This window comes from Montipora capricornis, chromosome 12 (genome assembly GCF_036669925.1).
Source record: "Montipora capricornis isolate CH-2021 chromosome 12, ASM3666992v2, whole genome shotgun sequence".
NCBI classification, from domain to species: domain Eukaryota; kingdom Metazoa; phylum Cnidaria; class Anthozoa; order Scleractinia; family Acroporidae; genus Montipora; species Montipora capricornis.
The window spans coordinates 41,613,445-41,635,944 of record NC_090894.1 but is presented as its reverse complement, the minus strand read 5'-3'; the positions used below and the strand labels follow the sequence as shown (position 1 = coordinate 41,635,944).

The following is a 22,500-nucleotide window of genomic DNA, read 5'->3' as shown; positions in this document are numbered from 1 at the left end:
TTGGTTGAGTGTATGACGTCATCACTTGGCTAATTTGCAAAGTTTAAAAACTCGAATAACTCTGGAACGAAAAGAGATATTTGAAAAAAGTAAACAGCACTTTTCTTCTCACACAGACTACTTGTTTATGATTCAAAATGGCTTAGATAGGAAAGATGGGATTTTCGTCAGAGTACCCCTTTAAGTGTATGTTTTTAGATTTACTGTTGGTAATTTTTTTAAAATTTGTAAATACCGGTAGTTAAGTATTACTTTATTGTTGTTCTTCACTTATTTATTCTCTTCATTTGGAGATACTAGAAGTGTTGCTACTCTACAATCCCAATGTGCAAATAAAGTTTATGTAACTATGTAAACTAGTTAAAACTAATAACTGGATATCACTAAAACTAAGGGCAACCTTCGTGCATCATAACATGTACATACATGTAGCATTACACAAAATAAAGCAAGAAAAAGAACAACCTTTAAAGAAAACAAAATACATTAAAGGTATATATATTTAGTGTACATTTTAATGAACATGACACTGCAATGCAAGAACGCTAATGAACTATAGAAATATGAAACACAATAGAGTATTATTTTGTGCCAGCCCTTGATGTGATGTTGACAATGCATCCCCCTGCAGCACAAAAGTATTCCAAATAAATGCTTGAGATGTGTCTCATTTTAAAGCATATATTTTGTCTTTCTTGGTTTCTGGCTTTTATTTCCTATTTCATTAGCATTCTAGGTAATCATAACAAAGCCAACTTAATGCTTCATGTTTGAATTAAAGATGACAGATGAACTGTGGAAACATCGATGATGTCCTTTTTCCAAGCACAATTCCATTATGACTCACAAAATGGTTCCTTAATACCAAGAAAAACTAATATTATAGATGTTTGCCAAACAGACATGAAAACATGTAGATTGGAATTCAGATTCCATATGGTAGATAGATGAGAAATACCTGTTGCCACTGCTGATGATGGATTTCCCAATTTAGCTGAAGAATACACAGGTTCCTGCTAAAAAATATTAGAAGTAACAAAAACTGAAAAAGTTACTGAAGGATCTGTCATTCTGCATCAGTTTAACTGTTCAACAACTGAAATATCTCCCTTTGACATACATCTACTGTGGTTGTCGATGAAAGATACAACCTCTCCAAACTTAAGGCCCCTTCTTTTCTTTTTCAAGACTGACTCTTAATTAGATTGCCTTCATCGTTCTTTGTTTATTCTTCTATTCGCCACAAGTTTTAGGGGGTATTAATTTTACATGAGACCGGAACAAACTCAAACCGGCATGAGTTTATATCAGCTGCCATACCTTTCTTTTTATGCGTTTACATGAGACCGGTCTGACTTCGTGTTGGTTGCTGGACTGAGATAAGAAATTCTCGTACCGGTCTCATTTAAATTAATTAAATGACACAAATCTCAGACTGGGTCCAGAAATTTCAAGTCTGTATGCTTTTCAGTCAGCCCATGTATTTTTTTGACGAAACAAACAGCTGCTGCAAAAATTTCATACCGGTACAACTTCATACCGGTCTGAATTTGTCCCGGTCTCATGTAAATACCCCCTTAGTCTTTCCACAATGTGCTTTATGAAAGAGAAATTCTCTAATTCTACTTTTCTTTCTTCTTTTTGTTGTCTTGACATTATTTATGGCCTGATTTCACATAAGCTAAATATATACCGGTATAACAATCTACATCATTCTAAATCTTCCAGCACCTAGCTGGCAAAGTCCCCTCAACTTATGGTTTAAGTGTCGTACTCAGAAACCCTTTTGGATTGACATCAATGCCAAGGAGGCCACTTTTCTCTGGAGAGAAGAGGACAGACCACAACAACAGAAACTCCATCACCTATAATCCTTGCAAATAGTGCATGGATTTTTCAACATACCCAGGAATTTGTGGACACTGAAGGGTTGTGAAATGGGGCCTTCCGTTTATACTCCTCATCTGACAAGACTCAAAAGAGGCCCTGCCAGGGAAGGGGTCCTGTGTCGCTTGTCTGAATTTTCAAGGTCTCATGCAGGTGCTTTGTCAATGTTTTACGTTACTGTAACCGTTGCTGTCGGAAATTTAAAGAAAGGATGTCATCTGTTGTGATTTCACTTTAAGTGCTGTCACTACTTTTTAGGTCATGTCGCTTGTTGGAATTTACCCTGGCTGAGCCTCTTTAAAACTCCAAAAACTTGCCGATGAAAAATTCTACAGGCAGCAGACTTCTCTAAGTTATTTCAAGAGCCAGAGTGTTTGAGCCTGTGACTGGTGTTCAACCAACCTCGTTCACAGGGTTTCCACTGTCGTTCATTGACAGGAGACCCTGGGAATAAGGTTGGTGTTTACCCATCTAAGAGGTATGTGCAGTCATGACAAATGAGTAATGACAAAGATGCTCTTGCCAGCCGTTACAGCTAGGGCCACAACGCAACTATTACTACATGCTAACTGAGCCAAGTGAATTATAAAGAGATCTAATTTTTGTAACATCAATGTTTTGATAAAGGCGAAAAAGAAATAAATTTGGGGTCTTAAAAAAGTGTCAGAGGTCAGGGTTACATAGGTTTTAAGTTTTGCTATTACAAATCTACAGTTCACCAGAGTGGAATCTATGAATGGCACTTAAAAAAAATAAACAATCCCATGAAACTGGCTGCAGCACAAATTATTTTATAAATCATTCACAAAAACTTACCAGATATTCGTCCAAAGGGGATGGTTCAAAATGTCTTGGTCTTATCGTACCAGAAAGAGTTTCAGTGTCATAATTACCCTGTTGAATACAAGAAAAAGTACAATAAAATGTGGTGAATATCCCTCCTGCTTTTAAACTTTCAGAAATATTAAATTACTTAGCCTAAGTCTGCAGACAAGGACAGTCTGCTTCCAGCATGAAATAAAACAACTAAAATAAGAATTATTTTATAAAATTATTATAGTTTGGAAATCAATATTGTATGGTGTGAACTAATTATTTAGAACTCACAACTTATAGAACCATGCAGTAGACATTAAGCTGTAGGCAGAATGCCAAATACAGAGTTAATGAATTGTGCATATTTTTTAAGAAGTGTATCACAGGTCACGAAATAAAGAATAATAAAGAAATCCAAGAAGACAAGTGGCTCTAAATGGTCAAACCATTAATTTGGTTTTATGTAATTAAGTACATCATTATTTTGTTACAGTATCCTGCCCTTGGGGCTTTCAAAACTATTAAAGTGTGTGTTTGATTAACCCTATTCTGAAATAACACTATTTGGAGATATGAATTAAAATGGTATGTTTGGCATTTCAAAGCAACACGGATAATACAGATTTGTTTAAAATTTAATGTGAATCTCTGTAAAAACAAAGCTAGGGTTTCTAACTTCTACTCCACACATCCTATTCTGGAATTATACAGTCAATCAAACACACCCTAAGTTTCAATCATGTTATTTGGGGAACATAGGTCATAATGATGCAATTTATAATTATACTAATAGATTGCAAATTGCATGACAATTTTATAATAGGCCATTTCCGAGTTGCTGTTTGCTTCAGGTTCAAAATGAGTTTTGTGCTAAACCATTCAAATGCGGCCTGCAAACACAGCCAGCTCTCATCGCTAACCGCCACTTGGGCCAATCGCTGATCGGCCCAAGCAGCAGTTAGCAATGAGAGACGGCTGTATTCGCAGGCTAATTCAAATGGTAATGAGTTTGACTTGCATGAAAATACACCACAATAACTTCCATTTGAATGGTTGTGCACCAAGACTCATTATGAAACCAAGGCAAACAGCAAATTAGAAATGGGCAACGACTCTTTTCAAACAGTGTATGTGCATACATTGTTTTTCTAACCAGCTGGGTCCAAACCCATGACCAACTGCTTAGCAGCCTGCATAGCAGGCAGTTTTGAGAGTTTTAGAAGCTTAATTCTTTCCACCAGGGTTGATGGCCACGCAAAAAGCAAGCGAATGGGGAGGGGCGAGGAGAACACATGAGGAAGCTTCCCCCTTTCATTTGACTTCTGTCCAGGTTTTCCCAGGGCCACAATGAGAACGATCACTTGAAAGTCAACCTCAGAGGAAAGAAGCATCTAAAATTCACCAAACTGTGCGCCACGCAGGCTAACTGCTTAGTTGTCTGAATTAGCTCAACTAACCAAGCCAGCAGTTGCAATCCGGTGAAACAACATCAATAGCAGCAATTTACCAACCTTGAGCAACTGATGTTGAGCCAGCTCCTGTTTGAGCTTCTCAGTTTCCTGCCTCAAGCAAATTCAGAATAAACGTAATAAAACAACAACAGTAAACACTGGTTAAAACTCAGGAAAGAAGGCACTGTATAGGTTAGATAGATGCGTTAAGTGCAAGCAATGATAGAGCTCCCTATCACAATTTTAATAACATCACTGAAAGCTAACTATTTCTAACAAAAGATAGTGGTACCGTCCGATAAAAAATCCAAACCAAGTTAACTAAGGAATGATGTGTACCATCATGATAATCGAAACCCAAACCTTTACAAACATGCTAACCTTAGGCTTAAACTGTACATTATCTAAAGTATAGTGTTTAGCCCTTATGTTAGCATTAGGTAAAGATTAGGGTTTTTTCAGCTATGGTGAAACAATGACCTGCAACCTGCAGTTTACAGCCTCCATTAGTTTGGTAGTAACGTGTTAGCCAGTCCATGAATGCATTTGAGCTATTAATTAATTTTGGTTGAATAAAAGAGCTGCAGCCAAGATTGAGGTAGGTAGCCAAGGTCAAGCCAAGATCAAGTTTTTTAAAGAACGTAACTTACAATTTGCAGCACTTCAGGGCACCATTACATTTAATAGCTACAAAGCAATTGCAAAAAGAGTTGAGACACTCACTCTTAGTAACCGTACAATGCATGTCATTCAAGTCAGCGCATCCCCAACCCCCCTTCCCCCCAAGCGAAGTTGTTTCCATTTCCACTTGGCACTCAAACTAAAGGGTATCAACATTGAAAAGGGGGAGAGGGGAGGGAGGGGTGTTGGGACTCTTAACTGGAAGAGGCGTTTTAGGAAGAAGAGGTGAATTTTTGATTCAGTCTCTCAACCTTTTTGCAGTTGCTTGAAGTAATTATAATGTCCATTTAACGCCTAACTTACAAGAACGCATTTGAATTGACTTACAGTAAGAATGTCTTTCAGATCATTCTTGATTTTACCAACTTCGCCTGACAGTGCTGTTGCTTCTCCTTGGTGTGGAACTACAACAGTACTGCCAAAGTGAATAACAAAATATCAAAAATAGACAAGGTGTGACACATGCAATTTATCAAGCAAAAAACAGCATGGGCAGAAGAGGAAGAGAAAAGGTGGGGAGGGTTGTGTTTGCTGTGGCGCCAGAATGTTTGTAATTTTGATGTTTATGCAAATGCTGGTCAAGACTTCTATTTCCAACTAAACTAAGATAACAATTAAATGAATACAGTGGTATCGCCAACCAGTGGCTCATTTGGTGGGTCTAAGGAATACCATGCTCAAGATCACCATGGCTCGAAAATTTGTCTTTTCTGAATTCTTGACCTAGCGATGGGCTAGCAGGCAGGTCTAAAACATAAGTCATATTCTACAAGTCAAGACTAGAAGTGATCTGCTCCACTAATGAACAACGACTACTTAATTAAGCCAAACGTTTCCCCTAGACCTCAGAAACAACATTTTAATTGAGTGATAGGGCTAGGAGACATTTTTGAAGTCGTTTTAAGCACAGTGACAAAATACACCGACCTGTAAGCCGTAACCCATGACCCGCCATGGGCTAGCTGGTATTGCTACTTTATAAGCCCATTGCTTGCATGAAAGCTCTAGGTGAGCCTCTTATGCTAATGTACACACAAAAAAGCCTTACCCTTACATGTTTATAGCCTACAAATATCAATAATAAAGTATTTAATCCAGTTTTGAATGTTGAGTACCACCCATTCAATTCACTGCTTAAAACAGCACAATGAATAGTATACAACAAAATTCAACTTTCGATGTAACAATTATTAAGGTACATGATTGGTTACTTATTCACTGGTCAATTCAAGAACTGGGATATTATTAATAGCAGCTGGCTAGCCCATTGGGCTAGGAAGGTACTTTTCACTGGCCAAACAAAAACTGGATCATAAAAAACTGGATCATAAAAAATTAAAACAAACCACTCAAATATTGGCATCAATTGAAAGTATCAGACATGGAATGGGAAACAATATCACACAGTAGTATGAAGGTCCAAATATCAAGTCTCATTGGACAAAAACAATTGCAGAATAAAATTTTACTGGAAGTGCTTAAAAGAGGTGTCCATTCAACATGTGCTCGAGAGAGCAAAATTATGACAAAGGAAAAGGAAACCAGACCACGTACAAGGGAGTCATGTAGGCCTGTAAACCCCATTTAATACTCTTGAATATTATATTTTGTTAAGGCTAATGACAATTTTTGTTTTCATTATTTAAGGTACCTCCCCCCACCCCCTTGAAAGCGTTTATATTTTTCAAACACCCCCCTTCCCCCTTTAACCACTAATTTTTTTGGGAGACCCCCAATTTCTCATCAGTGCTTCCTAATAAGGTTTTGTGAACACTCCTTAATTCCTAATTTCCCCTAAATTTGCTATTATCGTTAATTTAGAAGACAGAAAGTGTGATATTGGTTATAGGAAATGGTCATACTTTTTTTAAAAAAGGCAAACCTAAGTGTAATTATGGACACAGGACTCGAACCTGGGAATGTTTGATAATTAACCCATCACCTAACCACTTGACCACCACACTGCTAGCTGCGCAGGGTCAATATGTTAATTAAACAATATCCAATAACGCTTTATTATCACTTGCCAGCAAACAATAATTAATTTAAGCACTTGGTTACCAAACTTCACAACAAAGATAAACATTATAAAATCAAAGCTTAGGCCTAATTACTCTTCGGCAGTAATGTTGTATGGAAGACTTAAATAAATCTTTTTGTAACAAATTTGTCTTGATCCTCAGTGGTGAAGCGGAAAAAAGTCACTGGTTCCTTAGCAAAGAGTAGAAACTCCACGCTCAAATCATGTCCACAAAAATGGCTTTTCTACACTACCACAAGTCCAAGGACACAGTGTCCTAAATAGACCATTTTACGGTTGTAGCTATGTTACCTAGCCTAGGAATGGAAGCGAGCCTGCTGGTGACCCTGTTTTGACACAAACCTTTGTGCCTGTGTAATGTTAATATTAATGTAGACCAATAATTAAGAATTACAGCAACACAAAACACGGTAAAAGCAGTGAGGTCTGCATCAATACAAGGTCACCAGCCAGCAGCCTTGCAGCCATTTATAGGCTAGGTCACTGAGCAAACAACTGTAAAATGGCCTATTAACGCTAATAGTAAATTCAAAGAATTAAATTAACGATAATCATTACTTCAGAGAAGAGATCATGTTGTTCTGGACATAATTATCTGAGAAACTGACTTCAAACACCTGACAGTGTGGATACACACATTTTTAATCTACCACACTGCAGAAGACAAAAATTATCAATAGAAATTACGTTCCATGTATTTCAAGAACACAGTGCTGTAATTGTCTCTTTTCGATACTTTTCCCAAAACTATTCTTTCTAATCACAGAACACCATTTGCTACAGCTATGCACTGCATGAGGCTTTGAACTATTAATAAATAATTTCCCTTACTTTTCTTATGGATAAAACAGCATCACAATAATTATTATAATTAAGTTCAAATGTAGATCACAACATTGGCCTTTGCGACTCACTCCCATTCACTATTGATCATAGCTGTCTCTGAACTTTGTAAGAAAGGTCAAGTAGGAAATTCCTTCTTTATATTTTAGTTTACACCAGGAAGCACATGACTTTGAAGCGTGTAACTTGCAACTCTTTTCCTTGGAACAAAGCTGGGGATTTTAAGACAGCAACTGTATGCCCAAATATAGACAAAAATAAGATTGAACCTGCACGCGTGGGATAATGCATGAGTTACGTAACATCCAAATAAGGAATTTTTTAAACTCAAAAACCCCAGTTTCCCTTTTTTTCATTACCATGTGTTCCCAACATTGATATAAGGTAAGAAATGGTCTCTTTGCATTTTGATTGAATGATTTAAAGGGGCCATACCATAATATTTTCCAAAAATATTATAATTAATTTGTTGCTTAAAATTTTATTTTTACTAACAAAATTGTTTCATCAAAAACAAGATTCTAAGCAAAATTTGCCTTCTCATTATTAAAAAACATCACTGAGGCCCACTTTTTTCCCTAACTGGCCAGGTCACTTGGTTGAAAATATCCCTTTCTTTTTCATCATTTATGCACCTATTAAATATTGCTGTAATTCTCTTACATGTCAGTAAGTCATTCAGTTTTTAGTGGGTACTATGATTTTCATTACCGTTTTATGGGAATTTTACACACCACAAAATTACCCAGAATTACATAACATGCTTTTAAAGAATCTTCTCCATTTTGCAACAAGACAAAAATAGTGCAATACAGTCCCTTTAAAACACCACCAGCAAACAATAATTTTACATTTTCATATTATTTTTATTATCGTCAATAATGATGAAACACTTGTCCCCAAAACGCCCCTTCTCAAAGTTATCAACTACCTCACCTGGGCCCCGTTTCACGAAAATTCTTGAAACTTTTTGACGTTTTTCAGGTTTCACAATTCCTTCCATACCTTAATCACAGATAGCTTTTAAGTCATCAAATTCCTCTATCATTTTGCTTTTTGCTATCTTAAAAACATCTTAAAACACCAGCCTTCCAAGAGAAGCAAATGGCAGGTTCGTAAATGGCTTTTCGGGACTTTCGAGAAATGGGACCCTGGCCTGTTAGTGATAGCTAGGGAGCTGCCACAGACTTTGAACTGAAACACTTCACTGTTGTTTTCATGTACATTCTAGCAAGAAATGTTTGCAGAGTTTTAATTTTTTTGTGTTTGGCAGGATCTATTTTTTGCAGTTTGGGACAATTATATTTTTAAGATTTTGAAAAAGTCCCAGTATTCTAATTTTGTTTAATCAAAACTGTACATACGATGAATATTCAGATTTAACTTGTGCAAATGTAAACATTTAAAAGCTGATGTCCCTGTTACAAAAACATTTCCTCCTAAGGTTGTCAGTTGCTAATGTGAGAGATCAAAATTAACTTCATTATCAGACTATCCACTGGTTGTTGACCACAGTACAGCAAATATCCACAATACGCTAGTTTTTATCGGGAAAACAACTGAAAAAGTTAAGTGCACATGGCATTGTCATGATGTCAGCTCTGCTGGTTGGCTCATAATTACGTAAAAAAACCACAAGGTTTGTACAATATCAAGGTCACAAGCTTGCCTCACTTACATTCAAGCAAGGTAACTGAGCCAACAGGGATAATTGGGAACATATAGCAAATTCACTTGGAAAACAGCCTTTCACAGGCTTCAACGGCAAATTCTCAACCATTAAGTTTGAAAACACTTAGCAAACAGTCAAATATCCACAACAGACTCGATTTTTACTCTTGTTTTTTTGCTGGAACTTGATCAGGAAAACAACTGAAAAAGTTAAGTGGCACATGGCATTGTTGTGATGTCAGCTCTGCTGGTTGGCTCATAATTACGTAAAAAACCACAACGTTTGTACAATATCGAGGTGACAAGCCTGCCTCACTTACATTCAAGGGAGGTACATGTAACTGAGCCAACAGGGAAAATTGGGTCCATATAGAAAATTCACTTCGAAAACAGCCTTTGACAGGCTTCAACGGCAAATCTCAACCATTAGTTTGAAAACATTTAGCAAGCAGTCAAATAAATTATTGCATGAGATAAAGTTTTTTACAAATATTTTCAATTTTCTTTAAATAGCAACTGAAACACTGCTCGAGGAAATGAAACACTTAACAATGGCACTATTAATTTGCAATTCTTTACAAAGCACATTACTTCCTGGTTTGTGAAAAAACACAACGAGAGGCAATGGCACTATTAATTTGCAATTTCTTTTAAAGTGCATCACTCCATTACTTTGCAATTCACTACAAAGCACATTACTTCCTGGTTTCTGGAAAAACACAACACAAGAGGCAAATAATTTGATCCCAAACAGCTAAAATCTAACCAAACGCCATGGAAAAAAACAGGAAATAAATCTAGAGAGGTGACAAAAAAATAAACTACACACATTTTAAAGTTGATTTACTTGTATCAAATTTGTCACTTCATTGAGTGCATTCAATTGAAAAACTACAAAAAAAAAAATTACAAACATCAAGCTTCCTTCTCCTTCTTTACGTTGTTATAAGGTTCCCCTGCAGTTCCAAGAATGGTTGCAATTTCTCCCTGCATGAAGGCCCATGGCAAATCACTGCCTTGAAGTGGGCACCTTTCACCACTAGGGCAGAACACTTCTGATCCAGCACCCTGCTTCTTGATGCTCTCACGAGAACATGGGAAACAGAACTTGTGATGATTCACAGATGGACACTGAACAAAATGAGTGTCCTCCAGCTTATCGTGGCACAGGCTGCATGTCAAAATAGTCATGGAAGAAGTGCCACGTCCTTTTGCCTCTCCATCCACTTGAGCATCACCTTTAATTCCCCCTGGTGAGGGCCTGGGTGACTGGCGTGGCCGTGGGGACAATCGTTCTGTGTTGGGTGAGACAGGTACTAGTGTACTTGGCCCATTTCGTGAATCATCACGTAGGACAGAACTGGGTGGCAACTCAAAGCGATTCACCATTGTGCCCATTGGAGATTTTACTTGTCCACGGGCATGTTGTTCAGAGGCTACCAAATTTGCCTTTGAAACTGGCAATGCAACCATTGGTGGGACAGATGCAGATGGTATGGAGGTGACTGGTGTTCCTGGAGGAAGAGGCGTGCCTTGCATATGTACAGGTAATTTCACAGCTTCTCCTGATTGGCTTGGTACCCAGACACTGTGCAATGTGTCATCACGAGTCACACGACCATGGACAGGTCCCATGCGTTTCCCAGCTGCTATTTCAAATTCCTCCAAATCAAGTGCTCCCTTTCGCTTACGACCGTAAGCTGGGCCAGACCTGTTAAAGCTAAGATTAACATGAGGTACAACTGGATATTCAGGATCGAGTTGAGGCTTGGCCAAGAACTCAGGATTAATAGCTTCTTTAAACAGCCGAACCGGCTCAGGAAGAAAATCGCCCAGCAGTCGCCATTCTCCAGTTGAACGATCTTTCTCGTATTCCAAGTATTTGAATCCAGAAGAAAGCGGTTTGGCTATTTCTTTTAGCGAGTCTGTGCACATCTGTTTCGCCACGCCTGAAGCGCTTTGAAAAACACATCCAGAACCCCTCGGATATTCGATGAAAATTTTGAGTTCAAAATCGATGCCAGGCTTGCAGCTTACGTCGAAAGCAAACACGCGCCCGATGAGCCCATAGTCCTTCTTAAATCTGATATCAAAAGGACAAGACCTGTTCAATGCACTTAAACTTTCCCGTATTACTTCAGGCCGAGGACCGTCAAGAACGAAATTTTGTTGGGGTCCATTTGGGGTTAAGGGTGGATGCTGTCTTTGTAACGTATTTCCGTTAGCAACTGCTGCATGTCTAACATCTTCGATGTTGAAATTAGAACCTCTTCTTTCTATTTCACGAGAAGCAATATTTCCCATAGATCGAGGCCCTTTGCAGCCATTCACCGCTTCACCAGCGCCATGTCCGAGTACATTTTCCACACTTTCTTCACTTCCCCTATGAGCGTTTTGATGTTTTCCAAGGGCTTTTCTTTGCTCCGAAAATTGTGGTGGGTAGCTGTTTGCTCCATTAGCTGGTGGCGGACTAGGAGTGGAAGACATGGACGAACCCGCTGAATTTAGCCGCTCTGTTTTCGAGCTGCGATTTCTGTTGGCTTCGTTGTTTTCCCATGTTCGTCGCAAAATCCTAGAATAGTGTATGACATCTTCAATGCGATCAGCTCCCTCATAATTGCAACAGCCTCGACAAACGGTTTCAGAGAAATCGTGTAAAATTGCCCATGGAGAATGCGGTAGATCACACAAAAAGCAGTGTTGACGATGAAAACGAGGGGCCGACATGATTGACTTGCTTTTGGCTTGCTCCCTGTGATTTCACCCGGAATCGAACAGTTAAAATAAAGTGGTTTGTAATTTACAGAAAACAGTCGTTTCCACGTTGCTGATATGAAATCTCCAGCTTGAAAACTTTCATAGCTCGCCACCAACTACAGTATATCCGCTCTTGATTCTATCGATGTGGAAATTACGTTATCAGAGGCACGTGTGATCATAAAACTCGACTAGTTCTTGATCACTTAAAATCGAGCAAGCGTGTCGGAAAAAACGCCAGCACAGCGACCCCGAAATTTTGATCTTTCAAGGAACGGGTTAAAACAATTGGCAACGAATAAATATGTGACGCGAAACTTGATCACCGTATGAGCCCTCTTAGTGCTAAATTTAGGACAGTTTGTGAATTATCATATTTTGTGAGCGAACCGCGAGCTTTCACGCCAATGCGTCAAAACAATCACTCACACACTCTTCCTGTGACGTCATACTATTCGTTGAATCATCAAGGCCATCAAGAAGTACAAACATTTTAGAGCGCGGTGTCCATTGGTCGATATACTGTATAGCAAATTTAGATATCCGACCACAAGAAACTAAATTCATTGTTTACTGCTAGAAGAGAGATTTGACTTGGATACAGAAAGACGAAGAATGCAATTCAAGTGTGATGTCATCTATGAATATTAAATTTCTTTCTCATTTGCCAAAATCACGTGATATGTTCTTTCGATCTTTTCGGAAAATATCACCTGGATTTGCAAGGGAGAAATAATACATATCCTGTCGTTTTGACATTGACGTATAAGACTGTCGAAAATTCGAAGTTCATTCAATCATTTGTGTCGCAACAACGCTGGAATGAAACAAGAAAATTCACAGATCACCAATGTTCGTTCGAGAAACTTCAGTAACAAAGACACTGACGCACGTAAATAATGCATAGAATGTAATACAATGACGTTATAGGTATCCTTGGGAACCAACCCAAGGAAATTATTGAGAATGATAACATCAGAGGCCGCCGCTTTGGATGAGTTTTACGTGCTTTAGGCTTTCTTTCCCGGGAACAACCATAGGGAATGGTTGAGTGTTCGCGGAGACAATAAATTGCACGTGAAATATTGATTCTCGTAATGAATACCACATTTAAATTGCAAAAGATGGCGCCATCCGATCAAACAGCAAACAGACATTGCTCAATATCATATTTATCCAAAGAAAAAAATTTGAAGCATGAATGGCGTGTTTGCATTTTGTTATTTAGAAAAATTTTTTTGAATGCACTCCAGAGGTGATCGAGACACTGATAAGTTGACACAGCTCAAATCGCCGGCCCATATTAAACGTGTTATTTGAGAACATGACATGCAAATTTGGATCGCATTTTGACAAAGGGTGGAACTAAATGACAGCGCAAATGAGTTACGCGTCAAATCGTTTTTAAAAAGTTGCGTCATTTCCAGACGCCCAGGTGGCTTTTCAAGCTTGTAAACACTTTTCGTGACAAAGAAGTATCACCTTATAGAGAAACATGAAACGTTTCATTCATCACTGCTCAGCGAATGAAGTAAATGTGATAACTTTTCACAAAGTGGACACGCGAAATCGCAGCAATTTTAACACCCGAGATAAAGTTGGAACGCTGCACGTCACGAGAATCATATTTAATTAAAATAGTTTTAGCTACAGTAGCCTTTACCAAAACGTCTGTTAGCAAACTAGTGGCATCAATGTTTTAAAAAATTTTCTAAGTCGATTATTATATTCTGACTTTTGCAAGACACGCCTGGGCGTATCTGTTCGCGCATTACTTCGGTGCACAAACACGAAAGTAAAAATAAAAGCTGTAATGCATCGAAAGGGCGAAATCAATATAGTTATTCTTCAGATGCAATAGGTGCTCGGATGAAAAAACACCATTGTTATGGAACCAAACAGTTTACATTTATTTCATTGTCAAAAGAGTCATATTCAATAAAAAAAACAAGAGTGGATTTTTTAGTTCATCTCATGACAAAAAATCCCTTTAAATAAAGTCATGTGCACGCGATCCAACGCAAACCGTACACGCTGTGAGCGAAGGGTGTTATTTTCTTGCCGTACTCGAGCAAGAAAACTCAGCATTGAAAACTAACCTGCCAAAAAACTATCAACCATTTACAGCGATTGAAGGGAAACTTTTTGTTTGCCGATTTAAAGACCATTTATCAATAACAAAATGGTGAATCAGATGAAAGGGCAATGGATGTCTGCTTTTTTTACCAGTGATGCAACCACAGGTGTAATAGTCCCCAGGCTTGAAACAGCATTCATTGCAGATTGTTTGTATAACAAATTAAACCCCATCTTGGGTGAAAGATCGAAAAGAACGCAGTAACTTAGGGCGACTTGCCAAAAATTTGTGAGCGTCTTCTGACCCTTTCCGGGTTCAACGACGGTAAAAGCGAAAATAGAACGACACGTTTCACAAACCAGAGCAAAACGCACGTGCAAGACAGAAGTCACCGTACCATCAAAACAACATTCATCTTCTTTTGGCAAATTTCCCGCCGAATTCCTGACAGCCTGCCCGATAACAGTATCACGTTTCCTTGCGCGATGAAATCATCTCTCCTCCTCTCAGAACATATTTAGGAGAAGGGAGTGAAGTAAAGTGATGTTGGTCATAGGATTAGTGCATGACCAAGACCCAGCGCATGGAGTCGTTTCAGAACAAAACGCAGTTGTAGAAATCTCATTTTGCCACAATTACTGGAACTTATTTGAAGTTCAAGTCGGAACGATTTACACTGTTTTCAAATTGACTGCCTCAGCGATGTGAGGAAAAGAAACATTAAATATATTAAGAACTGCATCATCGTCTCTCAGTGGGCGCCACAGAAAACACTCCAAAATCTAAAAAATACTACTGATTATAATAACCCATAGCACCTACTGTGCATGCGCGGGTTATGTGCTGTAGCAATGATAAGAAGTAAGAGCTGTGGGCAAAGGAGTCACATATATATCTTAACATTTCTCTTATAATAAGTCAAGCAATTCAAACGATTACATCTTTGGTGCTTCACGGTCCAACATGCAAGTTGTGGTCTAGATTCTTCTTTACGACCGTCCTTGATTTATGGATTCATTTTAACGTCTACTGGATAATAGTTTTCTTTGCCACTGATATCCAACACTTTAAAACTGACAACCAAAGTCCACCGGAAATTACACAGCACATATCAAAAGCACGTATCAAAAGTGTTCATCAATCTCAGATGACATTGACCTTCCTCGAGATTTCTCAAGCGTTGATTAAATTATTGGGATTTCATGTTGGGTGTGGTGGAATCTACGATCTTCACGTAAGCAAAATAAGTTGTTTCTGCTCTTACGACACGACACGAGGACGCTGTTTTCGCCACAAAACTTCTCTTCACGTGTACCAAGACTAGGCTTGAACACATACAGACCGAAAATTCAAAAGATTTTTTTTCTGGCTTTTCAAGCAGCAGACAATAGCAATTGTTAACTTGAATAGAAAAAAAAACCGTATCTGTTTCTCAAATCGTGCATGGCGCCATTCGAAATAAATATCGCATCCGAACGCAACACAAAGCGACGCCCACGTCAAAGACAACTCAACAGAACAATTAATAAGTTCAAGGAGCAAATACAAATAGCTAAAAACACCCCCTTAGCTTGCATTGTTTTGCGTTCCGTTTCCACAATAACGGTGTAAGACGGCTCTTTTCAAAGATGGAAGACCACGACGGAGTTATATGATACTGTTCAAAAATGATACCAGTGTCTGATTTGCTAACCACGCCCTGTAGCCTGCGAGAAGGCTCTTCTTAGTATCAAGTCCTTAATTGCTGTTGAAATTTTTTCTTCTAGCCAATGTTCAACCGGGCTTGCAATAAGGCGTTGCTCGGCTCCGAAACGCTAGTAAAAACGAACAAAAATGTTTATTTAACAAAGTTCCTGAAAAGCCACTTGAGGCAACAAAAACGGAACATGCAAGCTCCTGCTATAACGACCGGCTAACTTTAAACACTTAGAAACTGAACTGTCGGTAACTAAAGAGTTCAAGTCAAGCGCTCATAAATCTTTTGTATTCATTTTTCCGGACAATCGCTATTTCGGCATCCTTTTGTGCTGCAACTAAATCACAGTTTATGGTTTCCTGTAGTGTGACAAGAGCAAGCAAAATGGCAAAGTTCGCGCCCGCAAAGACATCCGGTGGGATGCAGAAGAACTCGGAAACTTCGAGTAAACACAACGACAGCGTAAAAAACACGTACCACAAAAAACCAGTATGTCGCAAATTGTATTAATATTAGACTTTGGCGCCACAAGCCTATTTCGCAATACGGGAATCGCACCTTTGAAATGTCTACGATTGCTTGGAGTGCAACAGGAAACACTAGTTAGACTTTCGAATCAGGGAAGATAGCCACATGATAAACGAAGCACCAAAGCAGCGCATGAATGTTCGTTTCAGCGGAAAAGGAAGTTTTTTTAACAGTTCAGGTGTGTCGTGTTAGTTATGACACAGTTAATCGAGGGGCTGGTTATGAAACCTTAAAACCATTCAAAAGCGAGAACAATGTTGTCGCGATCGATGTTGAATTGACCCTGCACAATCTTTTGTTTCCGCTTCGCACGGGTTTGCAAATTAGTTGCGCACAATTTAATTGAAAGATTCGATTTGTTATCTTCCCGAAAAAAGGTGTGTTTTGTGCAGGATCAGGTCAAAAACATGAAACAAAGGAACTTGTCGAGTTTCATAACCGTCGCCATGCATTAACTATGGTTACGGAAGAAACTTAACGCTTTCACCAAGAGGGCATTTTCATTTTACCGAATCCTGCTTCATCCTAACTCTAAAAAGACAAGGGAAAGCTTAGTTTTGATATTCTGTTGGCAACAAAAATCCTTGTTTTTCTTGTGATTCATTCAAATTTGGTAAAGTTTAAAAATGTGTGCTCCCGAAATTGCCTCACATACGTGCTAGATTGTATTGTGATGCAAATGAGAAAAACTAACCGTGAAAAGGCCTATTGTTTCTTATAGACACCTGAAAATTCAGATCCCGTTAAAGCCAAATGAATTTTTCAGGTGTTTAATTAAGGACGGTGCCTACTATTGTTGTTGCACATACGTTCTGCGCATCTCGAGATACTCGGATTTCCTATCTGTGATGCTTACTAATACAGGGATATTTTTGCGCGGTTTAAAACTATCCAAAGAAAGTAGATCTTGGTAAGTACTCTTGGTATCCAAAAAGAAAATTGGGGGTAACCATGCATTTTTGAGAGATAATTATGCTTCAATTTGAAAAAGAACGCCATACGTTGCTTTGTATTTTAAAGCTTTTTACAAATATTATTCATGAATTATGTTTGAAAAATGCGTGGTTACCCCCAATTTTCTTTTTGGATTTCAATAACACTTGTTAAGATCTACATTTCCTGCATAATCACACACCGGGGCAAAATTATCTTTAATTAGTAGGCACCGTCCTTAAGGAGGTTCGAAATAGATTCTCTTGTTTTCAAACAAATACACATATTCTGTTCTTAGATACAGTTAGGGTAATCATATCAAGACCAAATTTGGCCAGGTTATTAAGTACCCATCATAGATTTCTCACATCACATTTTCCTCCAAAATAACGTTGCCATGGCAACGATATAAGGCATTTCTTTGAGCCTTAAAATATTCAGCATTACCAGATAATGTTATAAATAATCTCTAAAATATTTAAAATTCAACAAAACCTGTAGGTCAGTTTTTCAGAAAAATAAGTTTCTGTGAAATGTCTCTAATTTTTTTTTTTTCACCTACAGAATTGTTTTTAATTTGAAAGACAAACGCTTCAAATTAATCTAAGCTAACATGCAAAAAACTGAAAAAAATTTACCGTCCGGAAGCAGTATAAACGAGTAAAGTTGCAAAATCAGGAAAAATGACGGAGTTACAAGATCAGCATTTACGCATGCGTCACCCGCTCATTCGAGTGCACGCGCGAGTGAAGCTAAAGGCCAACACAAACGGATTTAAGTGACCATTAAACCGTTTTATGTACAACTTTCGTAGTTTTCGTGAATAGGAGATGTCTATTTATATTCCATATATATAGAAATGAGAAGAAAGGTGAACGAAATTAGCGGTACTTGTTTTTATTTCTGGTGAACCATTTTGAATCATGAGCTGACCCGAGCAGCTTTTAGAATTGCGTGCGTGGCTTACGCGCGCGCGCTCGGCTGGAAACCCTTTCGAGGATCGCTTCTTGATTAATACGAGTGTTACGAATATTGAGAGCAAAACAGAAGATACGTTCTCATACACAACACTCGTCACTCAAGGCTAACCGGTTGTGACGCAATCAGCAGATGTTGAAGCAGGTGTCCTTTAATAATTTTCGTTCCAGTCGAAATACCAACACATGACAGGCCGCACGTTGGTCTGGTGCATGAGATAGCATCCGGTTTTTCCAGCTCTTGAAAAAACACCGGATGTTCTCGTGCGCCACTCTATCAGTAAAACTTCCTTTCCTGTGTCGTTTATTTTTATCATATGCAGAAATGCCATTAGACCGTGACTGCGCTCAAAAAGGCCGTCAATATTTCCTCAAGGAAATGTCGGGGAGAAATAAGAAATAAGAATTGAAACAATTCCTTGAAAAGAAAACTAATTTCACATTTCCGAACAGTTTAAACCTTTTCATGAAAACCAGTACCAGAGATTCGAGAGTATTCTTGGAGATAGTATCCGCGATGCTTTGAATTTCTATTAAATTGCTTGAAATAACAATGACTTAGGTGCGTCTATCCGAAGTTCACGGAGACTCATTTAGAAATTCTTAAGCACCTTCCGTTACTCGACAGGCAAGTCGGAGAACAGTGCCATGTTTTGAACATTTTCATATTCAACTCTACGTGACCATGAAACAAAAGGAGGCCGCAATTCTATCGCTCCCACTGACATAACGACCGCAGATACGTCATATATGGTTATTATCAGCCATTTTCAAAAGGAAATAAACCGCTGGTGGGTGTGGTGTAAAACGAAGTGTAATTATGAAGTGATAAAAACCTCTAAATATAAAGTGACAGTTAAAAAGCGTAACTTGTAGCTAGCTGCAATTCTCCTTGAGAGGTATCCGCTAAGATGGCGGCTGAACGGTGGGTAAACATGGCCACAACCCTAAAGCGCCGCCAAAATGTTTAAACAAGGACCCTGACTATAAAGGACCTTTGCCCTGGGCAAGCCGTCAGTCCTACCTCTCTGGACACCGAATTGTCCATCTTTCTCGTTTGGCCTTTGGCCCATCAGTTTACTGTATCGCCTAAATTAAGAATACAGGTCCCGCCAAATTATGGCGGATTGGGTCTCATGACCACAGCACCTTTAGTTGGTCGTCAACCAAGTCGTCGCACAATCCTTCAATGCAAAATCAAGGAGCAAGGCAAAAAACAACACGGCCACGTATTTTTCCCACAAAAATCTGGCAGTATCCGTCCTAAAAATAAGTACCGGTAATACCGAAAACCTGATGGACCGCATTCCATCGTAGCTCGAAATTTCTGGTTTTAAGTCAAAAACGCGAGTGAAAGAAGTTCACGGGTAACCTTTCTTTTTGTGGAATCTGGCCTTCGAGCAATGTCGAAAAAGTGCCAAAATCAATTTTTATGGAACATGAAGGTCCAAATCAGAAAAGCGGTTCCAACGACTGGGCTACGTTGGAACACAGACGTCTTTAAGCTGATCAGGCTACTGCACTCAATTATGACCGCTCTATGAACCATCATATGCCATCTGAATTTGTTATGTATCCTAGTCCTAATAGACGTCCTAATGTAGCTTATCACAAGAGTCCATTACCCATGATGCAATGCCGCGTTCTTCAACACAGCTATTCCTTTATCTGGAAGTTTACTACCAGTTGCGGCTGTGCGAGAGAAAGGATTACGGGGATTCAGGACATCGCGGTGCCATTACATCTCAAGAAGCTGTGCTTTAAACTGAATTTCTTTTCTTTTTGAGTTTAATCTTATTTGACTGGTTGTAGCAGCTGTCGCAGTTTTTATGTCCTCCTAGTATTAGCTTTATGTGCTACTTGTGAGTGTATTTAACTAAGAACTAAGAATGACATTAGCAGATTTTGATCCCTCCCGGATAGGTTCAAATGAACTAAAGGGGTGTGATTCTCCCCTAGGGTAACGCCATAGGATCAACATTATAGAGAGTGGTTTACACGGAACTGAGTTTGGTTTTCACTTGTAACATAAAAAAAGAACTTAGTCTTGAATGTTTTTTTTTTTTAACAATTATATAGGTTTGCGCCATTAAAAAGTTTGGCAATTAAACAAGTGCTAACTGTCGAGACATACTGCCAAGACTGCATGTGCTGTCAACTGGAGACACATTTCAACTGAGTTGGAGAGTATACGATTAAGTTCTTAAGGAAAATGAATGGGATGACGAATTTACCGGTAATGACGCGGACAAACTTCGAAATCAATGTCCATCAGTTTAACGGATCGGATACTCTACCACGTAGCTACAAGAGACTCGACTGGGCTACCACAAATGCAGGATTAGATAAACAACGCATACCCGAAATGTAGACTCGTGATCCTCGAACTTTACTGGAAAATTTAAGCAATTGCCACTTGTAGACAGCTGAAAAATTCACGTGGCTCCAACGGAATAGACCAATTTCGATATATTAAAATTCAGTCCGATACAAAAGGCATCATCTCGAGGCTCTGAAGATTAAGCTCATACAAATCCTTATATTTATTCCCCAGAGCCTCGAGATGATGCCTTTTGTTTCGGACTGAATTTTAATATATCGAAAGTGGTCTATTCAGTGCTCTACCAACTGAACTATGAAGCCACTCAGTTGGGAACAGGTCAATTTATTGGGCTCGTTTGTTCTCGTCAAGTACTCGATGACTGAAAGAAACGTATATATTTAAAGAGCGGGTTATAGACGAAATGTAGAAGTGATCCCCGCACTTAACTAGACACCAGAAAAATTCAGACGGCTTCAACTGGACACCTTTAGGAATTAATAGCCGATGAATGGAAGATATACCTCTAACTAAACAAGCTCAAGGGCCGTTCTTGTTCACACGTGTTATGCTTCAAGACGTGCAAAATAAATTTAATAGCAAGTCTTGTTTCCCGCGCAGTGGAAATAATGAATTTAAGAAATGTTAATATACCTATCAGGAGGTTTCTCCGTTTTGAGACTCGTCTTGAAGCGGTTGGCCGCAGGGTCCTGGGACACAAGTTCTCTGACGAGACCTCGCCCTGAAGGAGAAAAAAATTGAATAGAAAAAATCGAGGAGGCATCAGACAAGAAGATCATGCCTGAAAACTACGAATCGACATCGCTGGCATCGGTTTCTAACTTTCATTTCATGTTTATTCCTTCGTTCAAATATATCATGATATTTCATAATTTCGCATATGAGGATTGGAATACCGTAAAATCCCGAAAGAAATGACCCTTGTCTTTGGGGTGCCCTAATTTCATGGCGTAAGGGGAGTCTAACTTTTGGGGTATTAATTTAGGTCGCGGTCAATTAGGAAATCTTTCCATTTTACAGAACTGACCGGCCAGACCAGGCATTTGGAAGGACTAACTCTACAACCCCTTCAGATTAACACACATCGAGGATGATATATACTCCTCCAGAAGAATGCGAAGGATTACCATGGCCTCGCCGGCCAGTTCTGACAAAGAGAAAGTGCCCTAAGGATTGGAGCATGCAATCTGGATGTTAGGAAACTGTTGTGCTAACGGACACAAAAACAGAAAATGCATTTCGCCGCAGGTTTGTTAATTGCAACGGTGCCAGACAAATTCCAGACACAATCACGTCCCAATTAAGGTATCAGTATATCCCAAAATTGATGATTTTGCCAAACTCTAGTTTTTGATATTTCCAGGTTCATCTCATTGAGTTCTTTTAATTGCAAAAAGTTCCACGAAAAAAGGTTTCTTCTAGACAAAACGATTCTATGAATAAATTATCTCTAAGGAGAAGCTGCCAACAAGTTGTCGTTATCAATTAAACTGTCACTAAAAGTCACGTGATAGAAGCACAGCATGTTTTCCCTTTGCATCGCGCGATTTAGTTTGTCACGCGTAGTCGATTTGTTGGTTGTGGAACAAGTGAAACGGAAAACCTCAAAAGTATTTAATAAAGAATGGGCCTCAGGCTCTCAGCGCTCACCGCTAGTGATAAAGACTCATACTTTGAGCAAGATAAATTGCTGTTGTCTATGTAAGAAGAGCCCTCACTTCATCGATCAACAGGTAATTAGTTTTCACACGTTTTGAGATCTAATCTCTCTACACCGGAAAAACGCCCTAAGTGTATTTTG

General features: G+C 38.8%; 2 protein-coding genes across 3 annotated transcripts in view; both read right to left on the bottom strand.

Moving 5' to 3' along the window:
- Positions 1–22,500, bottom strand: part of LOC138026672 (TALPID3 protein-like) — an 84,312-nt gene that overhangs the window by 37,138 nt on the left and 24,674 nt on the right. The window contains exons 9-13 of one of the 2 annotated variants that reach the window (XM_068874111.1): positions 21,333–21,420; positions 5,163–5,250; positions 4,215–4,262; positions 2,704–2,781; positions 959–1,016 (exon numbers count right to left, since the gene is read on the bottom strand). In XM_068874111.1, coding sequence (XP_068730212.1) covers positions 959–1,016; positions 2,704–2,781; positions 4,215–4,262; positions 5,163–5,250; positions 21,333–21,420 — 360 coding nt within the window. The remainder of the gene's footprint in view (positions 1–958; positions 1,017–2,703; positions 2,782–4,214; positions 4,263–5,162; positions 5,251–21,332; positions 21,421–22,500) is intronic. The other variant, XM_068874112.1, reaches the window with a different exon arrangement.
- On the bottom strand, positions 8,565–12,504 carry LOC138026673 (interferon regulatory factor 2-binding protein-like B). The gene has a single exon (XM_068874113.1). It carries the CDS (start codon positions 12,115–12,117, stop codon positions 10,306–10,308), a length of 1,812 nt encoding a protein of 603 aa, XP_068730214.1. The 5' UTR covers positions 12,118–12,504; the 3' UTR covers positions 8,565–10,305.